General features: G+C 39.0%; 1 protein-coding gene across 1 annotated transcript in view; it reads left to right on the top strand.

The window, feature by feature from the left end:
- Nucleotides 1–17,144, top strand: part of PLCG2 (phospholipase C, gamma 2 (phosphatidylinositol-specific)) — a 53,926-nt gene that overhangs the window by 18,632 nt on the left and 18,150 nt on the right. Inside the window, exons 5-18 of the mRNA XM_009879365.1 lie at nt 1,657–1,741; nt 2,500–2,583; nt 3,999–4,042; nt 5,169–5,241; nt 6,259–6,360; nt 6,535–6,653; nt 7,823–7,908; nt 8,845–8,965; nt 10,424–10,592; nt 12,231–12,335; nt 12,550–12,639; nt 13,665–13,843; nt 14,767–14,967; nt 16,232–16,351. Coding sequence (XP_009877667.1) covers nt 1,657–1,741; nt 2,500–2,583; nt 3,999–4,042; nt 5,169–5,241; nt 6,259–6,360; nt 6,535–6,653; nt 7,823–7,908; nt 8,845–8,965; nt 10,424–10,592; nt 12,231–12,335; nt 12,550–12,639; nt 13,665–13,843; nt 14,767–14,967; nt 16,232–16,351 — 1,578 coding nt within the window. The remainder of the gene's footprint in view (nt 1–1,656; nt 1,742–2,499; nt 2,584–3,998; nt 4,043–5,168; nt 5,242–6,258; nt 6,361–6,534; nt 6,654–7,822; nt 7,909–8,844; nt 8,966–10,423; nt 10,593–12,230; nt 12,336–12,549; nt 12,640–13,664; nt 13,844–14,766; nt 14,968–16,231; nt 16,352–17,144) is intronic.

Here is a 17,144-nt window from a genome sequence, read left to right on the forward strand (position 1 = left end):
TGCTGATAATGCATTAATGTTTTGTGGGTGTAAACAAGAGCTGTGGATGTTGTGCCTGTGCTCTCTTGACTCTTCCCTGCTTCCTTTTGTTCCCATGGATTCCCCTCATGGTCTGCTCTAGGGCTCATCCCTGTGCCACTCACATGTCCCACTTTAATGTCTTTCTCCTTGTGACCTCACAGCAGTGCCTACCCAGAATAACCAGAGTTTGAGACTCTGGCTTAGAACTGTTCTTTGCTATCCAAAGAGAAGTTGAAAAGCAAGTGACTAAAATGGGTTGGTGTACTGCCTTGGTGCTGCTGGATGGGTGAAATCTCACTTTTTCCTTTTCCGCTACCATCTCAACCTGCTGCTAATCGGGCGCTCTAGCCCCTCTTCTCATTCTGACTATGAGGCTGATGTGGACGTGAGGTGAGCTGTGTCATCTCATGAACCCAGTGGAAAACTTCTATCTCCCTCTCAGCCATATGGTTTTCTGTTCACCTAACAAGTCAAATCAGGTTAACAGAAGGTTTGATGAGCATCACAGCTCGCCTGTGATTTAGAAATCCGTCCTCTCTGCTTGTACAGGGGTTATAGTAGTGTTCCTGTTTCCAGTTTGCTGGTAAGTTGAATAAATGCTGTGAGCTGCTCTGAGTTTGCAGTGAAAGATGCTATGGCAGCAGCACCTAGGACACTGGAATAAAATCTGGGTTTGAGATAACTGGAAGATGTGAAGGTTTTTGAAACAAGCTATTCACAGGTTTTTCTAATACAAAGTCTTTCTTCAGCGAGTTTGATGTATACATCATATATGGTTTGATGTATGGCCAGAAAGTACGTGTGGCCAGGAGGTGTTGCAGTGATTAATAAATTTAGCTTTGTATGTCAGTGTTGCTTAAGTTCTTGATTTATGTAAACACTGTGTTGCTTGCATTTTTTAATTTAGTATGTGTTATTTGAAAGGTCTTGCTGTTATCTAGAAAACTTTGGGTTTTAGAAGTGCTGATGGTATGCTGCTGAACATTCTGAAATTCTCTAAAAAGGGTTCTAAAAAGGGAGGCTGTCCTTTCTGGGTAGACTTTGTGAGACAAGGATGAGGACACATTCAGATGCTGCAGAAGGGGAGAGTCTTGCTGCTGGGAATCAGTTTTGCCATGCAAGTGAATAACAGCTGGAGAAAAAGGCTATAATGGTAGTGAAAACTGGAGCTTTTTATTTTCTGTTTCTGCTCATCCATTTGATATATAATTTGTATAATGTTTTCTGTGTCTGTGTTCCAGTTTCAGTGGGACTGGAACAATGAAAGAAAGGCTGCAGTTCATCCGATGTTGTGTCAACATCTACATTTGAGCTGATCATCTAGATCTGATTAACTGTTGATGGAGAGAAATGAGTGTCTCTGCCACAGGGTCCTTTTCATCCTAATATGGATACCCCAAAAAATTGAAATGCCTGTTTCTCCGCACTAACTGTAAAGCATGTCTAGCTTCCTCACATGTAGGTGTTAGGTTTATAGGCGTTCACAGTTGTGTGATGAGCCCTACTTGAAATGTTTCCATAGTCTCATTTTTGTTTTGATGGAAAATACATTAGTAGCTGACTAGATACAGCAAAACTGTGGAGATTTTGCTTTCTTATTTTTTCTTCTTTTCTTTTTTTCCTCTCTCCCCCTAGTATCAGTCTTAGAGAGCTGAAAACAGTTCTTCCCCAAGTAAACTTCAAAGTGAGCAGCATGAAGTTCTTGAAGGATAAATTTGCGGTAATTACCTGATAATTTTGTCTGTTTGGTATCATCTGATAGGTGGTGTTATTTTTTTCAGGATACTGCCTGTATTTTTGCTTCTTACCATGTAGCGTTACATAAATTTTATCAATTAACTTTTCAGCGTGGCTTTGCCTCTGTCTAAGACTATAAGAAAGTATAGACATAATTGTTCCTTCTTTTCATTGTGCAGTTGACTAAAGGCAGCACTGGGTTTTGAGCTCCAGTGCTGCTAATGTGCAAGTACATGGGCAACTCTTTAAGATAAAATTCACTTATGAGGAGAAGATTTTGTTTTGCAAGATGATCAAGTAATAACATCTTCGCTCCAACTTGGGGTAATATTAATAACTTGGGAAGGTCGTTTCCATACCTACAGGAATTTTAAATACCCCCACCTTTTCCTGCTTTCCCGCTCTCCACCCCTAAAGCACACATTCTTGCTTCTATTGCTCCAGCTAACAATGGCTAAATGAGGCACTACTGCACACTCAGTAACAGTGGAAGTGGAGTCAGAATACGAAATGCAAGGCCAGAGGTGTGGGCTAGGAGCACTGTGTCACAAACCATCCATCTGTTTACTTGTTTGTATTCTTAAAAAGATAAACAAACTAAATCCCAAGCGGTTAAAACAAATGAAGTTGGAGTAGAACAGAATGCATAAGAGTGTGGCAACTGGAGGAGGAGTAACTTGTTAGCTGTGTGAATACAGTTCAAGGAATTCTCAGTTCACTGTGTGCTCGTTTCCGTTGTAGGAAATAGGTGCTCACAAGGAAGAGCTTACTTTTGAACAGTTTCATTTGTTCTACAAGAAGATTATGTTTGAACAACAGAAATCGGTAAGCTTCTTCATAAGTGGTCTTCATACTGTTAAACTGCTTGATCTGAATAAAGAGTGAATGCTGATGTTTATTACTAATTTTCTTCTCCCCCATTGTAACAGAAGAGGGTATAATACTGTATGTGATGTGTAATTAACAGTCACCATCAGCAATTGGCTTAAATAAGTCATTCATGTTGCTTCTTGTGTGTTGGTAGTAGAGATCTGTGCAGATATAATGGGAATTCTAGGAAGAACTTGGGAGTTTTTCAGGATGTAGGATGTCTTTTCATTAGGCACAGCTGATCTGGTTTCTGATAGGAGCAAGTTTTTTCCACACTTGTATTAATCTTACAATGCTAAGAACATTCTGTAAGTCATGGGGATGTATCCTGAGCACCACATAACAGCTGTTGTTCTCATCGTGTCTCATGCCTGGAGAAAACCGATGGTGAGTCCAAGACAAAATATCCGTTGGATGGTCCCTGGGAGGTGTGAATGCAGTGGAACTACTTTTTAGCAAATTTATGTGAGCAGCTGCCTCACCTGTTTCCATATGTTCATGGCAGATTCATGAAGTTGGTAGAAACTGTGTGATTTAGTGACTGGAAGTTAGAAGCCCTTTAAAACAGTGGAAACACGTAATTTGAAATTACTTGCATAAATGTCTTTAATGTGCTTATTGTTGATTCAATTTGCAGTTGCTAAAATAGAAGTTTTGCTAGTCAAAGTCAGTGCTGTTTCTCTTGGCAGTAGAGTTCTCTTGTACTGTGTAAAAGTGATGCTGAAATTATTGTGAGGTAATAAAGAATCTCCATTTACTGTCAGGGTTTTAGTTTGGTTGTGAAAGTGTAGTTAATAAGCTTGAGCAGTAAGTTGAAGAGTAAAATGCAGATTAAGGAGGGTATTTAACGTCCTTAAACTCTTGTTATTGTGGCTTATGGATCATTTCAGAGAAACTCCTCCGTTTGTTCCACAACTGCTTTGGGGCAGTTGATAAGTTTCCTGCAATCTGTAACTCTGCTGTGCCAAGTTGGAAGCAATTTAAATTTTATATTCACGTAAATAAATGGGACGTAATTCCAGTTTTTCTGGGATATTGGACAATAAAAGCTCTCCAGAAACTTGACTGTGTGTAAGGTGCCTTATCAATAGTAAGTCTTGCCTCAGAATTGTGTGTGTTCATATCAAAAGGCCTGAAGTGCAATTGCCAGCCCTGTCAGTATGTTTCTTCTTATGTATTTAATTCAAAATGTGTCTTGCCAACTTGTATGCAACTTATCCTAGGGGCAGATAGTCATATATTTCCCCTTCCCAATGGGGAAGGGACATTATTAGATGGAATTAGACAGAAAATTGCATGTTCTTTTGTTATTTATGTTTTTGTAACATTATGTTTTCATCGGTTTTTGCGTGTTTTGTTTTTTGTTTAAGATTCTTGATGAATTCAAAAAGGATTCCTCTGTGTTCATTCTTGGGTGAGACTCTTCATTTGTATTATTTTCCCATGTTTCCATATGGTTGTATTGCTGCAGGATTGTTTTTTTTAATTACATTACCTTTTTGTTTGTTTTCGTTCTAATGCTTTAGCAAGTGAAAAGAACTGATACAACTTTTTGCATTCAGAAAGGTGAACTTGTATTGAAAATAAATCTCAAATATAATTTGATAAATGTTTTTTAGTTTTTTACTATCCGACTACAAAAATCATATGAACTTAAACAAGTGAATTTGCCTATCTCAATTTGCTAAAAGATGAACAACACTGTGGAAGAACAGTTTGATGGAGAAGCTTTAAATTCAGTCTGGAGAGTGGTGTGATGCACAGGCTGTGCCTAGAGTTGAGCAGAATGCTGATAGTAACAGTTTCTGCATCTTTTCACTTGAAATTTTAAGATGTGTACAGCGTGAAAAAGAAGGTCACAGGCATTGCTAACGATTTGGCTGCAAATTAAACCAGTTTATCTTTGCTTTTGAATATTACACTAACAGATTAGAAGTTACTTAAAAAGTTTGCTCTGAGTGTACTTTGTGTTTCCTTATTGGTCATGTCATATCGGTTAAACTTTGTGAGACTGCTGAAAAACACAGATTTATCAAGGATGGGTATGTTATAAATACCGTCTTGGTACTAGATGATGCAGCATTTGTATCCTATGAAAGGGGGAGCAGTTGTGCTGCTTTGTGCAGCTCCATCTTGCCTCCTCTTCCAGGAGGTTTTGATCTGTCACGCTAGATCATCTGAATAATACATGGAGGGAGTTATTTGTGGAAGTGAGGCTCAGCTAAACACCACCTCTGTCAAGTGAATGCTGCTCACTTGCTACAAAGCAGTTTGGTAGTTTTCCCAGTGAATCACTATCAAAAGTACATCAGAAATCCAGGAGGCTTTATTTAAAGGTTCAAAGTGCATTCATTAGATAATGCAATATTACAAGTCTAATCTAAATCCTAATGAAGTTATAAAAAAAAATCCTTGATGGTAGCAGCACATTTATACTGTAAATCCAAGATACAAATCCATGTTATTTTTTACTATGATATCTGGTGACACTTGCTGTCATATTCCTTTATCTTCACTTTCCCTTTTTTTTTGTTTTAAAGAAATACTGACCGTCCAGATGCTTCAGCAGTTCATCTCCATGACTTTCAGAGATTCTTGCTACATGAACAGCAGGTGGGAAGGTTGCAGAAATTCCGAGTTCTTTTTCTTGAGGTTGTCTCATGGAATTCTATGCTTGTTAAAAGGAAATGTGATGTGTCAGAGAATATGATTGATGCCAGCTAAGATACTAGGCCTTGGAAAGTTTTCTCCTTCTTCATTGCTGTTAAAGTTCACAAGAACTATTATTTTTCATGTATATAAAGACTCTGAAGGTGTACCAGAGAACAAGAGGGAAAATAAATATGGTTTTAACAGGTCTCCATTTGGTCATGCAGATGGACAGACAAGGTTAGAAATAAAGAGTGGATGTATGTCCAAGACAATAGCCTGGCTCAGTTACAGCTGTCACCATAGGCACATCTGGGGTGATGCCTTGGCCATGGTCCCATTTTAGCAGCTCTTACATGAAAAGCTAACGCAAACGCAGGCAGTCAGCTCAAAGATAATTTTCTCTTGAGTGGAGCCAGTTCAATGTCCCACAGCAGCACGCAGATCAGGATGGAGGCAGGGGCTGGAACTGTGTCTTCATGGTCTTCTGTAATGTTATTTAGCGCAGACACTGTAGGTGGAAGTTGTGTGATATTTGCTAGGCGCTGCTAAGCTCCAGGTTTGCAAATACGATTGAAAAGCGAGACCTGTGCTTCCTGTGTAAGCTTAGTGCTTTGTTTTTCTCCCTGTTTCACTGTGTTAAAAGGGTGTTCAGATTGCACTCAGAAGTGAGAAAGATTGTGGTTAAGGCATATCCTTCAAGGAGGACGGCTTTTCTCTGTGTGTGCGTGCATTTGTATACACGTTGTATGTATCTCGGGGCCTCCAATCTATAGAAAAGTACTGAGAGAGATCTTCTTTTTCCCCCTTAGACATTGTAGAGCAAACTCTTAAGATACATGGGCACAGTAAAATACATTGGTGGCAAACTAGCCAGATGAGAGAGAAATAAATCACATCTGTAGGTTTCTCTGTTCCATATTTGCTTTTTATATAGAATAACATCACTTTTTTTTTTTCCTGCTGTGTTATTATCTGAAGGAATCTTGGGCACAAGATCTCAGTAAAGTCCGAGAACGAATGACAAAGTTTATTGATGACACTATGAGAGAAACTGCTGAACACTTCCTCTTTGTTGATGAGGTAAGATAATGATAATTCCTAATAGTTCCTCACGGAGTTTTTTTCTTTCACTGCCAGTTTCTAATCTGTTAATTGTATCGCAGAGCCTCTAGACTTCTTTTGCTACATGGCTGGATTTCTTTCAGTCTTGCATGACAAAAGCATGTAAATTCAGTTTCTCTCTTCATATTATAGTTCCTCACTTACCTTTTTGCAAAAGAAAACAGTATTTGGGATGAAAAATATGATTCAATAGATGTGCAGGACATGAATAATCCTTTGTCCCACTACTGGATTTCTTCCTCTCATAACACGTAAGTTACCAGAATTCCCATTGTCTATTCCTGTTCAAAGAAGCCTTGCATGTGTTAGGAGAAAGTAGTACTTGTAAATTATGCCATAAATATACTGTGTGCATGTGTGAAATCTTCTTAAAGTGTGATGTAAATGTGGCAAATACCGTTTGAGGTGCTTCCTTTCCCCTTTCTCTTGAGCTCTTAAAGGTTTTGAAATATGACTAAACTCAGCTGCCAGAAATCCCAAACCCTGAGTCCTATTACAAAAGTAAAAAGTCTTGAGTAGAAACTACTCCATCCTCTCTGCTTTCAGAAATTAAAGTTATAGAAGGAGCTTTTTCCAAGCACAAACAGCTTTGTTAGTAACACCCAAACCCTGAATCCTGTTACAAAAGTAAGAAGTTTTGAGTAGAAACTACTCCAGCCTCTCTGCTTTCAGAAATTAAAGTTATAGGAGGAGCTTTTTTGCTCTGTTTTTCCAAGCACAAACAGCTTTGTTAGTAACTTAGTTGTTGAATTCTGTAGGTTGCATCCAAGGTATCCAACCCTTTTCTTTGACAATCTGATATGCCAGCTCTTTAGCCCAAGTGCAAACCCATGTGATGATGCGTTTGAACGGTCTACATATTAAGGGGATTTGCTCATGTAACACTGTAATGAAAAGATAGGTGTAAAAGATAGGTGTGGTCTACAAATTAAGGGGATTTGCTCATGTAACATTGTAATGAAAAGATAGGTGTAAAAGATAGGTGTAAAGAGAGGAAGGAGAGGTGAACAAATAAATTATTGCTGGGAATGAAATAAAGTGAATGTGGATATAGTTTATCAGTGTATTTTGAAGTATAGGGTGTGGTACCACACTAAACATCCTCCTCGTGCCTTGAAGATGATTGTGCCTCAGTGTGATGGTTTAGGTGTGTTTCAAAGCTCACAATTTGCTCTCCAGAAATGTCTCAGAGTTGGTTGACGTTTAGATTGAGCCTTTAATCTCCTATAATTTGGTCTGTTCAAAAATATGATAGTATTAGATTCAGCAGAGTCCAGTTCTTCTGTCATAAGTTAAAAAGAAAAAATAAAAAAAATCAACATACATTCTCCATGACAGGAGAAAAAGCGTTGCTCAGTGAGTTAGTGGAAAATGGTTGAAATTGGCTACCTGTCTTTTACGATTTCCTTTTACTCCTTAGATATCTGACAGGAGACCAGCTTCGAAGTGAATCATCCACAGAAGCTTACATCAGGTGCCTTAGAATGGGATGTCGATGTATTGAGTGTGAGTAAAGACTTTGTGGGGTGGTTTGTTACATGCTGTCTGTATAAGCAGAGTTTCCCATGTTTACCAAGAAAGAAGAAAGAACTGAAACCAAGAACTAGTTTGTTGTCTGAAGCTGAAGTTGGTAATATAAAAACTACAGATTCCCTAAACTGTTTTTCTTATGCCTTGCTGTTGCCACGTTCCCTTGCTCTGATTCTTGTTCCCTTGGATTTTGAAGAAGGTCTTTCTAAATCTCATCTCACTGTACCCCCAAAATTCAGTCTTGGATCTACTATATGAAAGTGCAGGATTTAAACAGGAATTACTTGTGTAGCATAAATAGATAGATAGATAGTTTATTTGCCTTCGTTGTAATGCAGACAAGTCTAAGGCTTGGAGATTTTTTTTTTAATTTGGTGCCGTTTGTCATCCTTTTTAACTTGCTAGTAAATCAGTTGATGTCTTTGTGCATTTGTTTTTCACTCATTGGATGCATTTTTATCCCTGTGTTTGTGTACTTTATTGAAAAGTTTGACTTCAATTTTGTGTTATTTCACCAGTAAGTTCATAAAACATTGCTACTGTTAATGTGAAATGTACCTCAGATTAGAGTTGCAGGGTTAAAATCAACAAAAGAGAGAAGCTATCAGCTTGCCACTAGTTGGAATGATTTTATCCCTGGAAAATTCTTGTAAACTAGTAGATTGACAATAGCTGCCTGAATTCCTACATGATAGTGCTTTATGAAAAAATTTATATTGTGTGTTATTTATTGTTTTTACTTAAGTGAACTTAATTTCCTCTGTGAGAATTATAAATTCATCTAGTATTTCATCCTGTAATTCATTAAGTCTCAGTATGTGGAACACTGAAGATCTGAATGTATTCTTTGTAGTAGAATTCTTTAAGTAACTGTTTGATCTCTTCCTTTTTTCCACTGCTTGTCTTTCGTAGTGGATTGCTGGGATGGTCCTGATGGGAAACCCATCATTTACCATGGATGGACACGGACAACAAAGATCAAATTTGATGATGTAGTACAGGCAATCAAAGATCACGCTTTTGTTACATCTGAGTAAGCTTTGATTTCTTTTCCTTAAGCTTGTTTTCATATGCTTAGACCTTTTGGAACTTATTTTCTCTGTAATCTAGAACAAAAAGTAGTAGGAGAATAACAACATTCTGGTAGTCTTCATTGTCTTTAAAGACGCACATGTGGGTCTTTCATAGATTCAGTTTTGAGGAAGAATCCCTTTACATAAGGGTTATGTGAAGATAGTGAGTACCCTGAAGTGCTTCGCATCTTCTTGCTTGAATCTTCTTTTATTAAACCTAAGTGTGAAACTTCAAATGCTGAATAGTATGATACATATATATATATATATAAAATTTAAAAAAAAATAATAGAATACTACAAGTGACAAGCTGTCTGTCTGTGAGGTGATGTTCATCGTGTAAGGGAAGTCTTAACTGTTCTCAGTTCTTGTAGAATTCGTAGCGTGCCTCCTGAACTGATAACATGGTTTTAAATCTGCACCTGTGCTCTACCCTTCTATAAATTGTGCTGAGATGCCCTTAACACGGAAAAGATTGCTCGAAAATTGGGAAGGAGAGAAGGCTGTCAGTGTACTGGTTTTCTGCTTTCCCAGCTGCACACAGAGAAACATTATTTTTTCTTGTGGGACAACATCGGTACCAGGCACGTTGTGTTAATGATGACTGTAATATGTGATGCGTTAATTAGGGTTTCAGACCATCAGTACCCCAAGTGCAGTTTGATGCTTTCCCCGCCTGTGTTAAGGGATAGGCTGCTCATCATCAGATGAAGTTGCTGAGGGATGTGAAGGACAGCAGGAAAGACTGTTACAGTTACAGTTGCAACAAAAGAGAGATTAAGAAAAATGTGAGCCTGCTGCTGAATTGAACTTAGTGGCTGGAGAAGGCTGATGTACTCAATGCTTTCTCTGCCTCATTTTTCATTTAGGGCCGCAATAGATGATATTCAAGGGGAAACTCACAGAACTGTTTGTTTAGCTTCAGGAAGAGGCTAATTGAGGGAGTCTGGCTGCTGTCTTCCACTGCCTAGTGCGTGATTATAGAAAAGATGCAGCCAGACTCTTCTGAGAATGTGCGTGGATGAAAACAGACACAGTTTTGAGGAGAAACAAATTTTCACGTAATGATGCTTTAGCACTGAAACTGTGCCCAGAGAGCTTGGAAGGAATATTGGTCCTTGCAGATACTCAAATACTGGCTGAACAAAGCTCTGAGCAACCTGATCTAACCTGGGAACTAGGCCTTCCCAAAGAAGGGATTTGCACTAGAGAGCCTCCAGAGTTCCTTCCTGAGCTTAATGATTCTGTGATTGCACATCTGTTGTTATCTGTTTTTTGTCTATCTGTGTTCCTTTTGTCTCGTTTGCTTTAAATATTTTCTTTGGTCTAGGGGAATGAGGGAGGGTGCTGTTCTCCTTGCCTTGCCAGTTGTAGCAAAACCAGATTGTCTTCATTCACCTTTTTTTTCTCCCCCAAAGATACCCAGTCATTCTGTCAATTGAAGAGCACTGCAGTGTGGAGCAGCAGCGACACATGGCCAAAGTGTTCAAGGAGGTATTTGGGGATCAGCTTTTAACGAAGCCTGTTGAAGCTAGTGCAGATCAGCTACCATCACCAACCCAGCTGAAAGAGAAAATCATTATCAAGGTAGGCTTACTCTGTGTGCTGGTAGATAAAATAGGAAAACATGGGCAGGAGCCTGAAATGCTACTTCTGGATTCACAGCTTAGCTGGTTCTGTGGAAGAGGAAACCCCACGCTTGAAGTGCATACTAGTAACATTGTGCAATATTGTGCAGAGTCCTGTGAAACTGTGCATTAAAGTGGTTGTTACTGGTTTTCTTAGCAATGTGTTGCTAGTTCAAGGGCCAGATCGGATGTCAGCTCTTTTCTAAAGGTCTTCTGGCCCTTGAGCTGTCACTGCTAAATTTCAGCAAGGGTTCGCTGCTGCAGGTGCTCGTCGTAGATGTGAAAGTATGTTCTCAAACAGAAGGTTAGATCAATGGTGTTAACTTTGTTTTTTCAGATGAAACCCAAAGCACTTGCAGGCTGCACAGTGAAGTTGTCAGTTGCAAGCTTCAAGACTTGATGGATGTTTACTAACTAAGTGTGACTTAAATATGCAATTTAGTGAGCCACTTGTGAAACACGGAGGTGCTCTTGTTAGAAGGCAGTCACTGCCACTGTCTTACCTTTTGGGCAACACAGACACTATACGCGGTACTGGTGGGAAACAACACAAGGCAGATAACCAAAAGAAGACTTCTCAGATTGAGACTGCAGTAGCACTTTCCAAAAGGCAAGATTAGATCGAGAATCAGAGGGCTGCTCATGATCTTTTTAGTAAAATAATGGACTTTTATCAATGCTTCAGTTTTCCAACTCCTGTAGCAGTACTGCATCCTATAGCACCGCACTATAAAGTGCAAAAGTTCTGTGCTTAGGTTTTTGGGGTTTTTTGCCCTCCAAACACTGTTACCTTGCAAAGCACAGAGGGGAGTTGCATAGACATATGAACAATAACGTGACAGATCTGATTTAAAGGGAATTACAAACTACAGTGAGTCTGCACGAGAGAACGTCTGTATCGCTCTGTACTGTTTAAAAGAGCATTAAAGAGTCTTTAAATAGATCAGCATCTGTCAGTGAGCTCGTTGTGTTATTTGGCTTCTGTTTGGGAAAAGTCACTAAACAGTCGGAGGCAACGCCTACTTTAGGGGCCTGTGGGATTTTTCAGATAAGCCTGTCAAGGTGAACTCTGCCTACAGTAGGCTGTGCAGAACTGAGTGTAGTTGAAAACTGCTAGGTATGAGGTGACTAATCCCATCATTAACTGCAGTTGAGTATTTGATGTTCATTCTTGTAGAAGAGTGAATTCCTCATAGATTTTAATTCTGTCTATTTTTGTTTTATTCTATTTCTTTGTTCCTATGTCCCGCTCTCTGCAGAGGGATTCTTGTTTTATGCTTATTTCTCGGTATGTGTCACTTCAAGTTGTGTGTCATCTACAGAATGGTGAGCTCTTATCAGTCTAGTTGTTTCCTTGTTGCTTGAATGATACCTCTACTAAATTTTTAATCTTTATAATGAGAGTTAAATTTTAAAGAAATTCATGCCCTGTTGCATAAAGCCCTGTGGAACAGCTGTTGTTATGGTAATGACAGAAGAGGGCTGTGCAATGGAGGGAAATATTTCCAGTAATACTGAGTATGCTGAAGTATTAGGACCAAATTTATGTATGATTTTATGTGAATGTATCAATGTGGTGGATTTATTTTTTTTTAAGCACAAAAAACTGGGGCCAAAGGGAGACATTGATGTGAACTTGGAAGACAAAAAAGAAGAAAAAAATCAACAGGGAGAACTTTACATGTGGGATGCAATAGAACAGGTATCATTTATATGACGTTTGCTACAGTTTGTTACTACATGCATAATATGGGAAATTTACAGTAATTTTCTCAGTATTTGTGTAAGTAATATTGTTGGCTGGACAGATGTAAATGAGGGGAGGAAGGTATTTTGTTTATTGTTACACCTTGTTTTGAAATTGTGGTTAACGAGTTTCCATCTGTCTTGTTAATGGCTTTAATATCAACTTTCAGAAATGGACTCGGCACTACTGTGCTATTGCTGATGAAAAGCTTTCATTCAGTGATGATATAGAACAGAATGCTGATGAAGATTCCTCAAAGGTGATGGCTACATTTTGTTGTTTAAGCATGTTCTTTTTGTTCTCTGAGATTATTTCAGTATCTACAAATGTGTATCTTTTTAATGGTAATGTTGAAATTGTGAGGGATCAGTGTCACATAACACATAACCGGGGATAAAAAAATGTAAAAAGGGTCTTTGCCAGGGTACTCCAGTTTAACCCTGTTTTTCAGGAAATAACTTCTTCCCTTGGCTAATTGAGGACTTGCAAAGAGGAATACAAAGACAATGAAACAGAATTTTGGTACTTAAATCGTGATGCATGCACTGACAATCAAAGTCTTTGTATGCCTCTGACTAAATATCACTGCTATTTCCAAACCAGGCAGTACGGTGAACCAAAGATTCGTTGTGTTAGCAGTACAGCACACCTCTCATGCAGGGCATGTTTCTCATTCCACATTTGCAAAGTGTTTGTCACAGGTGAGGGTGTCTTACTTGGCTGTTGTGCATGGAAAAGCAGAAACAGGGGGCTCAGTAAGGGTTGGGATAGCAGCGATGCTCAGCATGGTTTCTTGTTCTGACCTTCTGAGTTTCCATGCACGTTATTTTGTTGCTAACACGTAGGTGCGCATTTTGGAGATCTGTCTGTGTGTTCAGAATATTTTACCCATTCGCCTAGATGTTCATGTCAGTAAAATAATTGATGTGTAAGAAAACACAAACAAATCCTGGAAAAAGATGAATAGAAACTCTGTGGATTAGCACTAGGGTGTTTTGCCTTGAAAAATATGACTCAGTGTTTGTGTTGTTGCATTCTTTCAATTTTTGTTGACTACATATTTGAATAAGGCTGAAGTTCATCATTGCTCCAAAGTAATGGCTTGACTTGGAAGGAGAGTCAAGGATGACTATAAAGGTGATTTGGTTTGTTTGTGGAGGGAGAGTTCAGGACTAGGAAGAGCTGAAATCCTGAAATAGTGGATTGTTGTATCATTAATAAGCACTTTGTTTCAAACTCATGAAATGAGAAATACACTGTAAAAATTCTTATTTTCTGGTCTAGGAGGTGAAACGTACTGAACTGCACTTAAAAGAGAAATGGTTCCATGGGAAAATGAAAGAGGGGAGATCAACTGCTGAGAAACTGCTCCAGGAATATTGTGCTGAAATGGGTGGCAAGGATGGCACGTTTCTAGTTAGGGAAAGTGAGGCTTTCCCTAATGATTGCACCTTGTCATTCTGGTATGGTAATTGTTATAAAAAATTTATTTGGATTTTCTTTGTTTTATGGCAATGCACAGAAGTGTATGTATTTTTCAAGTATACATTTTATACCCGAGATGAAATAGGAATAAGGAGGTCCTATCATGACTGGAATGTTTTGGATAGGATTGTGAAAGACTACTTTCTAAATTAAACTTCAGCTTAATGTAGTGTAATGTATTTTGGCAGAGTAGACTTTATTTTAAGTGTTACAGTTGTCAAGAGAGGACTGACTGGTTTGATTTTCCCCCCCCACCCTACAACTTTTATAGTGTTCTACAAAGAAAACATGGTCACATGAGTGTAACTTTTTAGCAGAGATTGATATTTTCAGTAAAAGTATCACTTTTATAGTGTTCTGGGTTGACAGAGGATGTGTTAAAAACTTTTTTGACAAAATTTGATCTTTTACTTTAGGGTTAAATTACTGGTTTCTACAAAGAAAACATGGTCACATGAGTGTAACTTTTTAGCAGAGATTGATATTTTCAGTAAAAGTATCCTCCAGAGGGAAAATAATAAAGAATATAAGGAGGGGGAGAGTGCTATCTGATTTTGTTGTGGGTTGCTTTTTTTTTTTCCTCCTCCCTTCTGGTTGGAACACCATCAGGAATAGTGTGTTGGGTGGATTTCTGACCCAGAGAGCTGTCAGAACAAATTTTGCAGGGAGAAAGTATATGCCAGATTTCAAACCCTTGTGGGCTGAAAATTGTTAGTTTTGGTCCTGTAACCTTACTGGTCAGGATTTTGGTTGTTCTTTCTTTGGTTATTTTACAAGATGATACAGATTTCTTGCCTCTTCACAAGCACACTAAGTAGTTGACCAGGTGAGAAAATGCTTCAAAAGAAGAAAGCCTGTTATTAAACCTTTCTTTTTCTTATACCCCTCTCCATTTCTTTAGGAGGTCAGGTAGAGTCCAGCACTGCCGGATCCGTTCTTCAAGTGATGGAGACACTGTGAAATACTACCTGACAGACAACCTCACTTTTGATAGCATCTATGATCTCATTCAACACTACAAGGAGGCCCACTTGCGATGTGCTGAATTTGAGCTGCGTCTGACGGATGCTGTGCCTAATCCCAGCCCTCATGAGACTAAAGAGTATGTACAGCAGAAGGCAAGCACCAGGGTTGTTATGTCAGTGTGCTTTGTGGTGTTTTGCATGCTCTAGGATTTTTTGTACAGAAAATTCCCTGGATTCAGGAGCACACCTTGTGTGTTGCTTGTCTGTGGATGTCATAGTAATAGGCTCCCCTGAAAGATGCTGAGTGAGATCACTGACTTTGTGAGAACCTCACGCAAGAGAGAGCAGTCACCCTGAAAGCAATTTACTGCAGCAATTAGGAAAATTAGTGAGAATGGTGATGCTGCAGATACGTGCCAATTCAGTCTTTCTCTGCTCGGGGTTTTACAGCACCCAGTGGGCTTGATTAGATCCTTAGTAGTTGGCTGTGGTCCGGCAACTGAGTGGTCATGGTCTGTGCCATCTGGAAGCTCTATTACTGAGGCAGTGAGCCCATACAGTTCAATTTTCCTTATTCCGCCCTCCACTTCACCTCTGTCAGAGTTGCTTAGTCTGGCTTCACCCCATGCTGACAGGAAGTAGTAGAGCTTGGTGTTTGTTGTGTGATGTAGGTCCTGGGCAGAGCTTGCACTTATTTGCTGGCAGAACACTGTAACCATTGCCCTTTTACTTTTTCCCACTGCAAAGCAAAAAGAACAGCTGCATGTGAAAGGTTGATCTGTCACTTTAAACTTCTTTTTTCACCTCACCTGGGATTTGGGACTCACTGATGACCTGTGAGAAGGGAGAGCAGAGTTTAAGGGTTAGGCTCTCCTGCCTTTCTGTATAAGGTGGAGGTGTACTGCCAGTAGAAGTGGCCATGGCGTTGCTGAAGGCACATTAGATCCAAGACAAGTCCGTCCCTACAGTAAAAGAAAAAAAAAATCAAGGCTCTAAATAAAAAAACCAAACCCAATACCTGGTGATTTTCTTCTGTCGGTGTTTGGACTTTTGCTTAAATCTACTCTGCCCAAGCTGAATCAACTACTCAAAACCAAATGGCAGACTAAAAGCAGGATCCAGTGACTTTGTTTCAGGAAGGAATGCAGATTTATCTTTTATGGTTTGAGACAGACAGAGTGTTCTGATACATTCTTGGTGCTTTCATCTAAAATAAGCTACTGTGTTACAGTGTTTTATAATAAGCTACTGTCATAGGTGGCAAGATGGGAGAAATGAGATGCATAATTTTCCTTGTAACGTTTGAAACTCTGTTGTTAATAATGCTGCCTGTCATTCTTACTGCATGACATTTGACAAACTTTGTAATCCTTTGTCTGTTTTGATTTTTAACTGTTGTAGTTGGTACTATAGCAACTTGAGTCGGGGAGAGGCAGAAGACATGCTGATGCGAATTCCTCGAGATGGAGCCTTTCTAATTAGGAAGAGAGATGAGCCTGATTCATTTGCCATGACTTTCAGGTAAGAGAGGACAGATATGACTGTACTACCTTGTAGCCCAACAATATTGTGGGGTTCTTTTTTCTTATTTAAAAACTACTGTGGTCTTTTAGAGTCACAAAATTTCTTGCTTTCAGACTTTGTGTAGTTATCGTGGTTGAGTTCTGCAGCAGGTCCATGTATGAGAATGTCTACAAGAGATAATTTGTAACTAGAATAAACCTTTATGCTTTCATAAAGAAAAATTGGGCACCAACTGTCCTCTTATTTCCATAAAGAGCTGAGCATGGTTCTTCACTTCCTTCATACTAGTTAGTACAGGGTATTTTTAAGGTATTTTTGGTGCTGGTTCAAAAAAAAAAGGTCCTTATCCCCTGCCCTGTCATATAACTGACTAAAAATGAAGTGTCAGAATGAAATGGTCAGCTTTTTTTTCTTACCAGGGAAAATATTTTTGAAAAGGTGATTCTTGCAACAACATTGATAAAATGCGTAGAATTGTGTTCTCCATTGTGTCTTCAAATCAAATTGCATTTCTCTGAAAATGCATATTACTGCAACATATAAAATTGCTTGTTTCCCTCTTATTTTCATGCCTCACTGTGTACTGAAGATGTCCAGAATTCCCCAGTCCCTGTGTACTTTGGTTTGAAGCTTTCTGCTGTTTCCAAGGTGGATATTGAAGTAACTTAAGCTGCAGCACCTCAGTAAAACCATTTCACAGTGAGGAAGACAAGAAGCACCAAAATTTTGGCAGGCTGAGAAGGATAACAGGGGTCTTCTGTGGGTGCAGTGGTTGTCAGTGGATGATTTT

Source organism: Apaloderma vittatum, unplaced genomic scaffold, assembly GCF_000703405.1.
Source record: "Apaloderma vittatum isolate BGI_N311 unplaced genomic scaffold, ASM70340v1 scaffold13932, whole genome shotgun sequence".
Taxonomy (NCBI): domain Eukaryota; kingdom Metazoa; phylum Chordata; class Aves; order Trogoniformes; family Trogonidae; genus Apaloderma; species Apaloderma vittatum.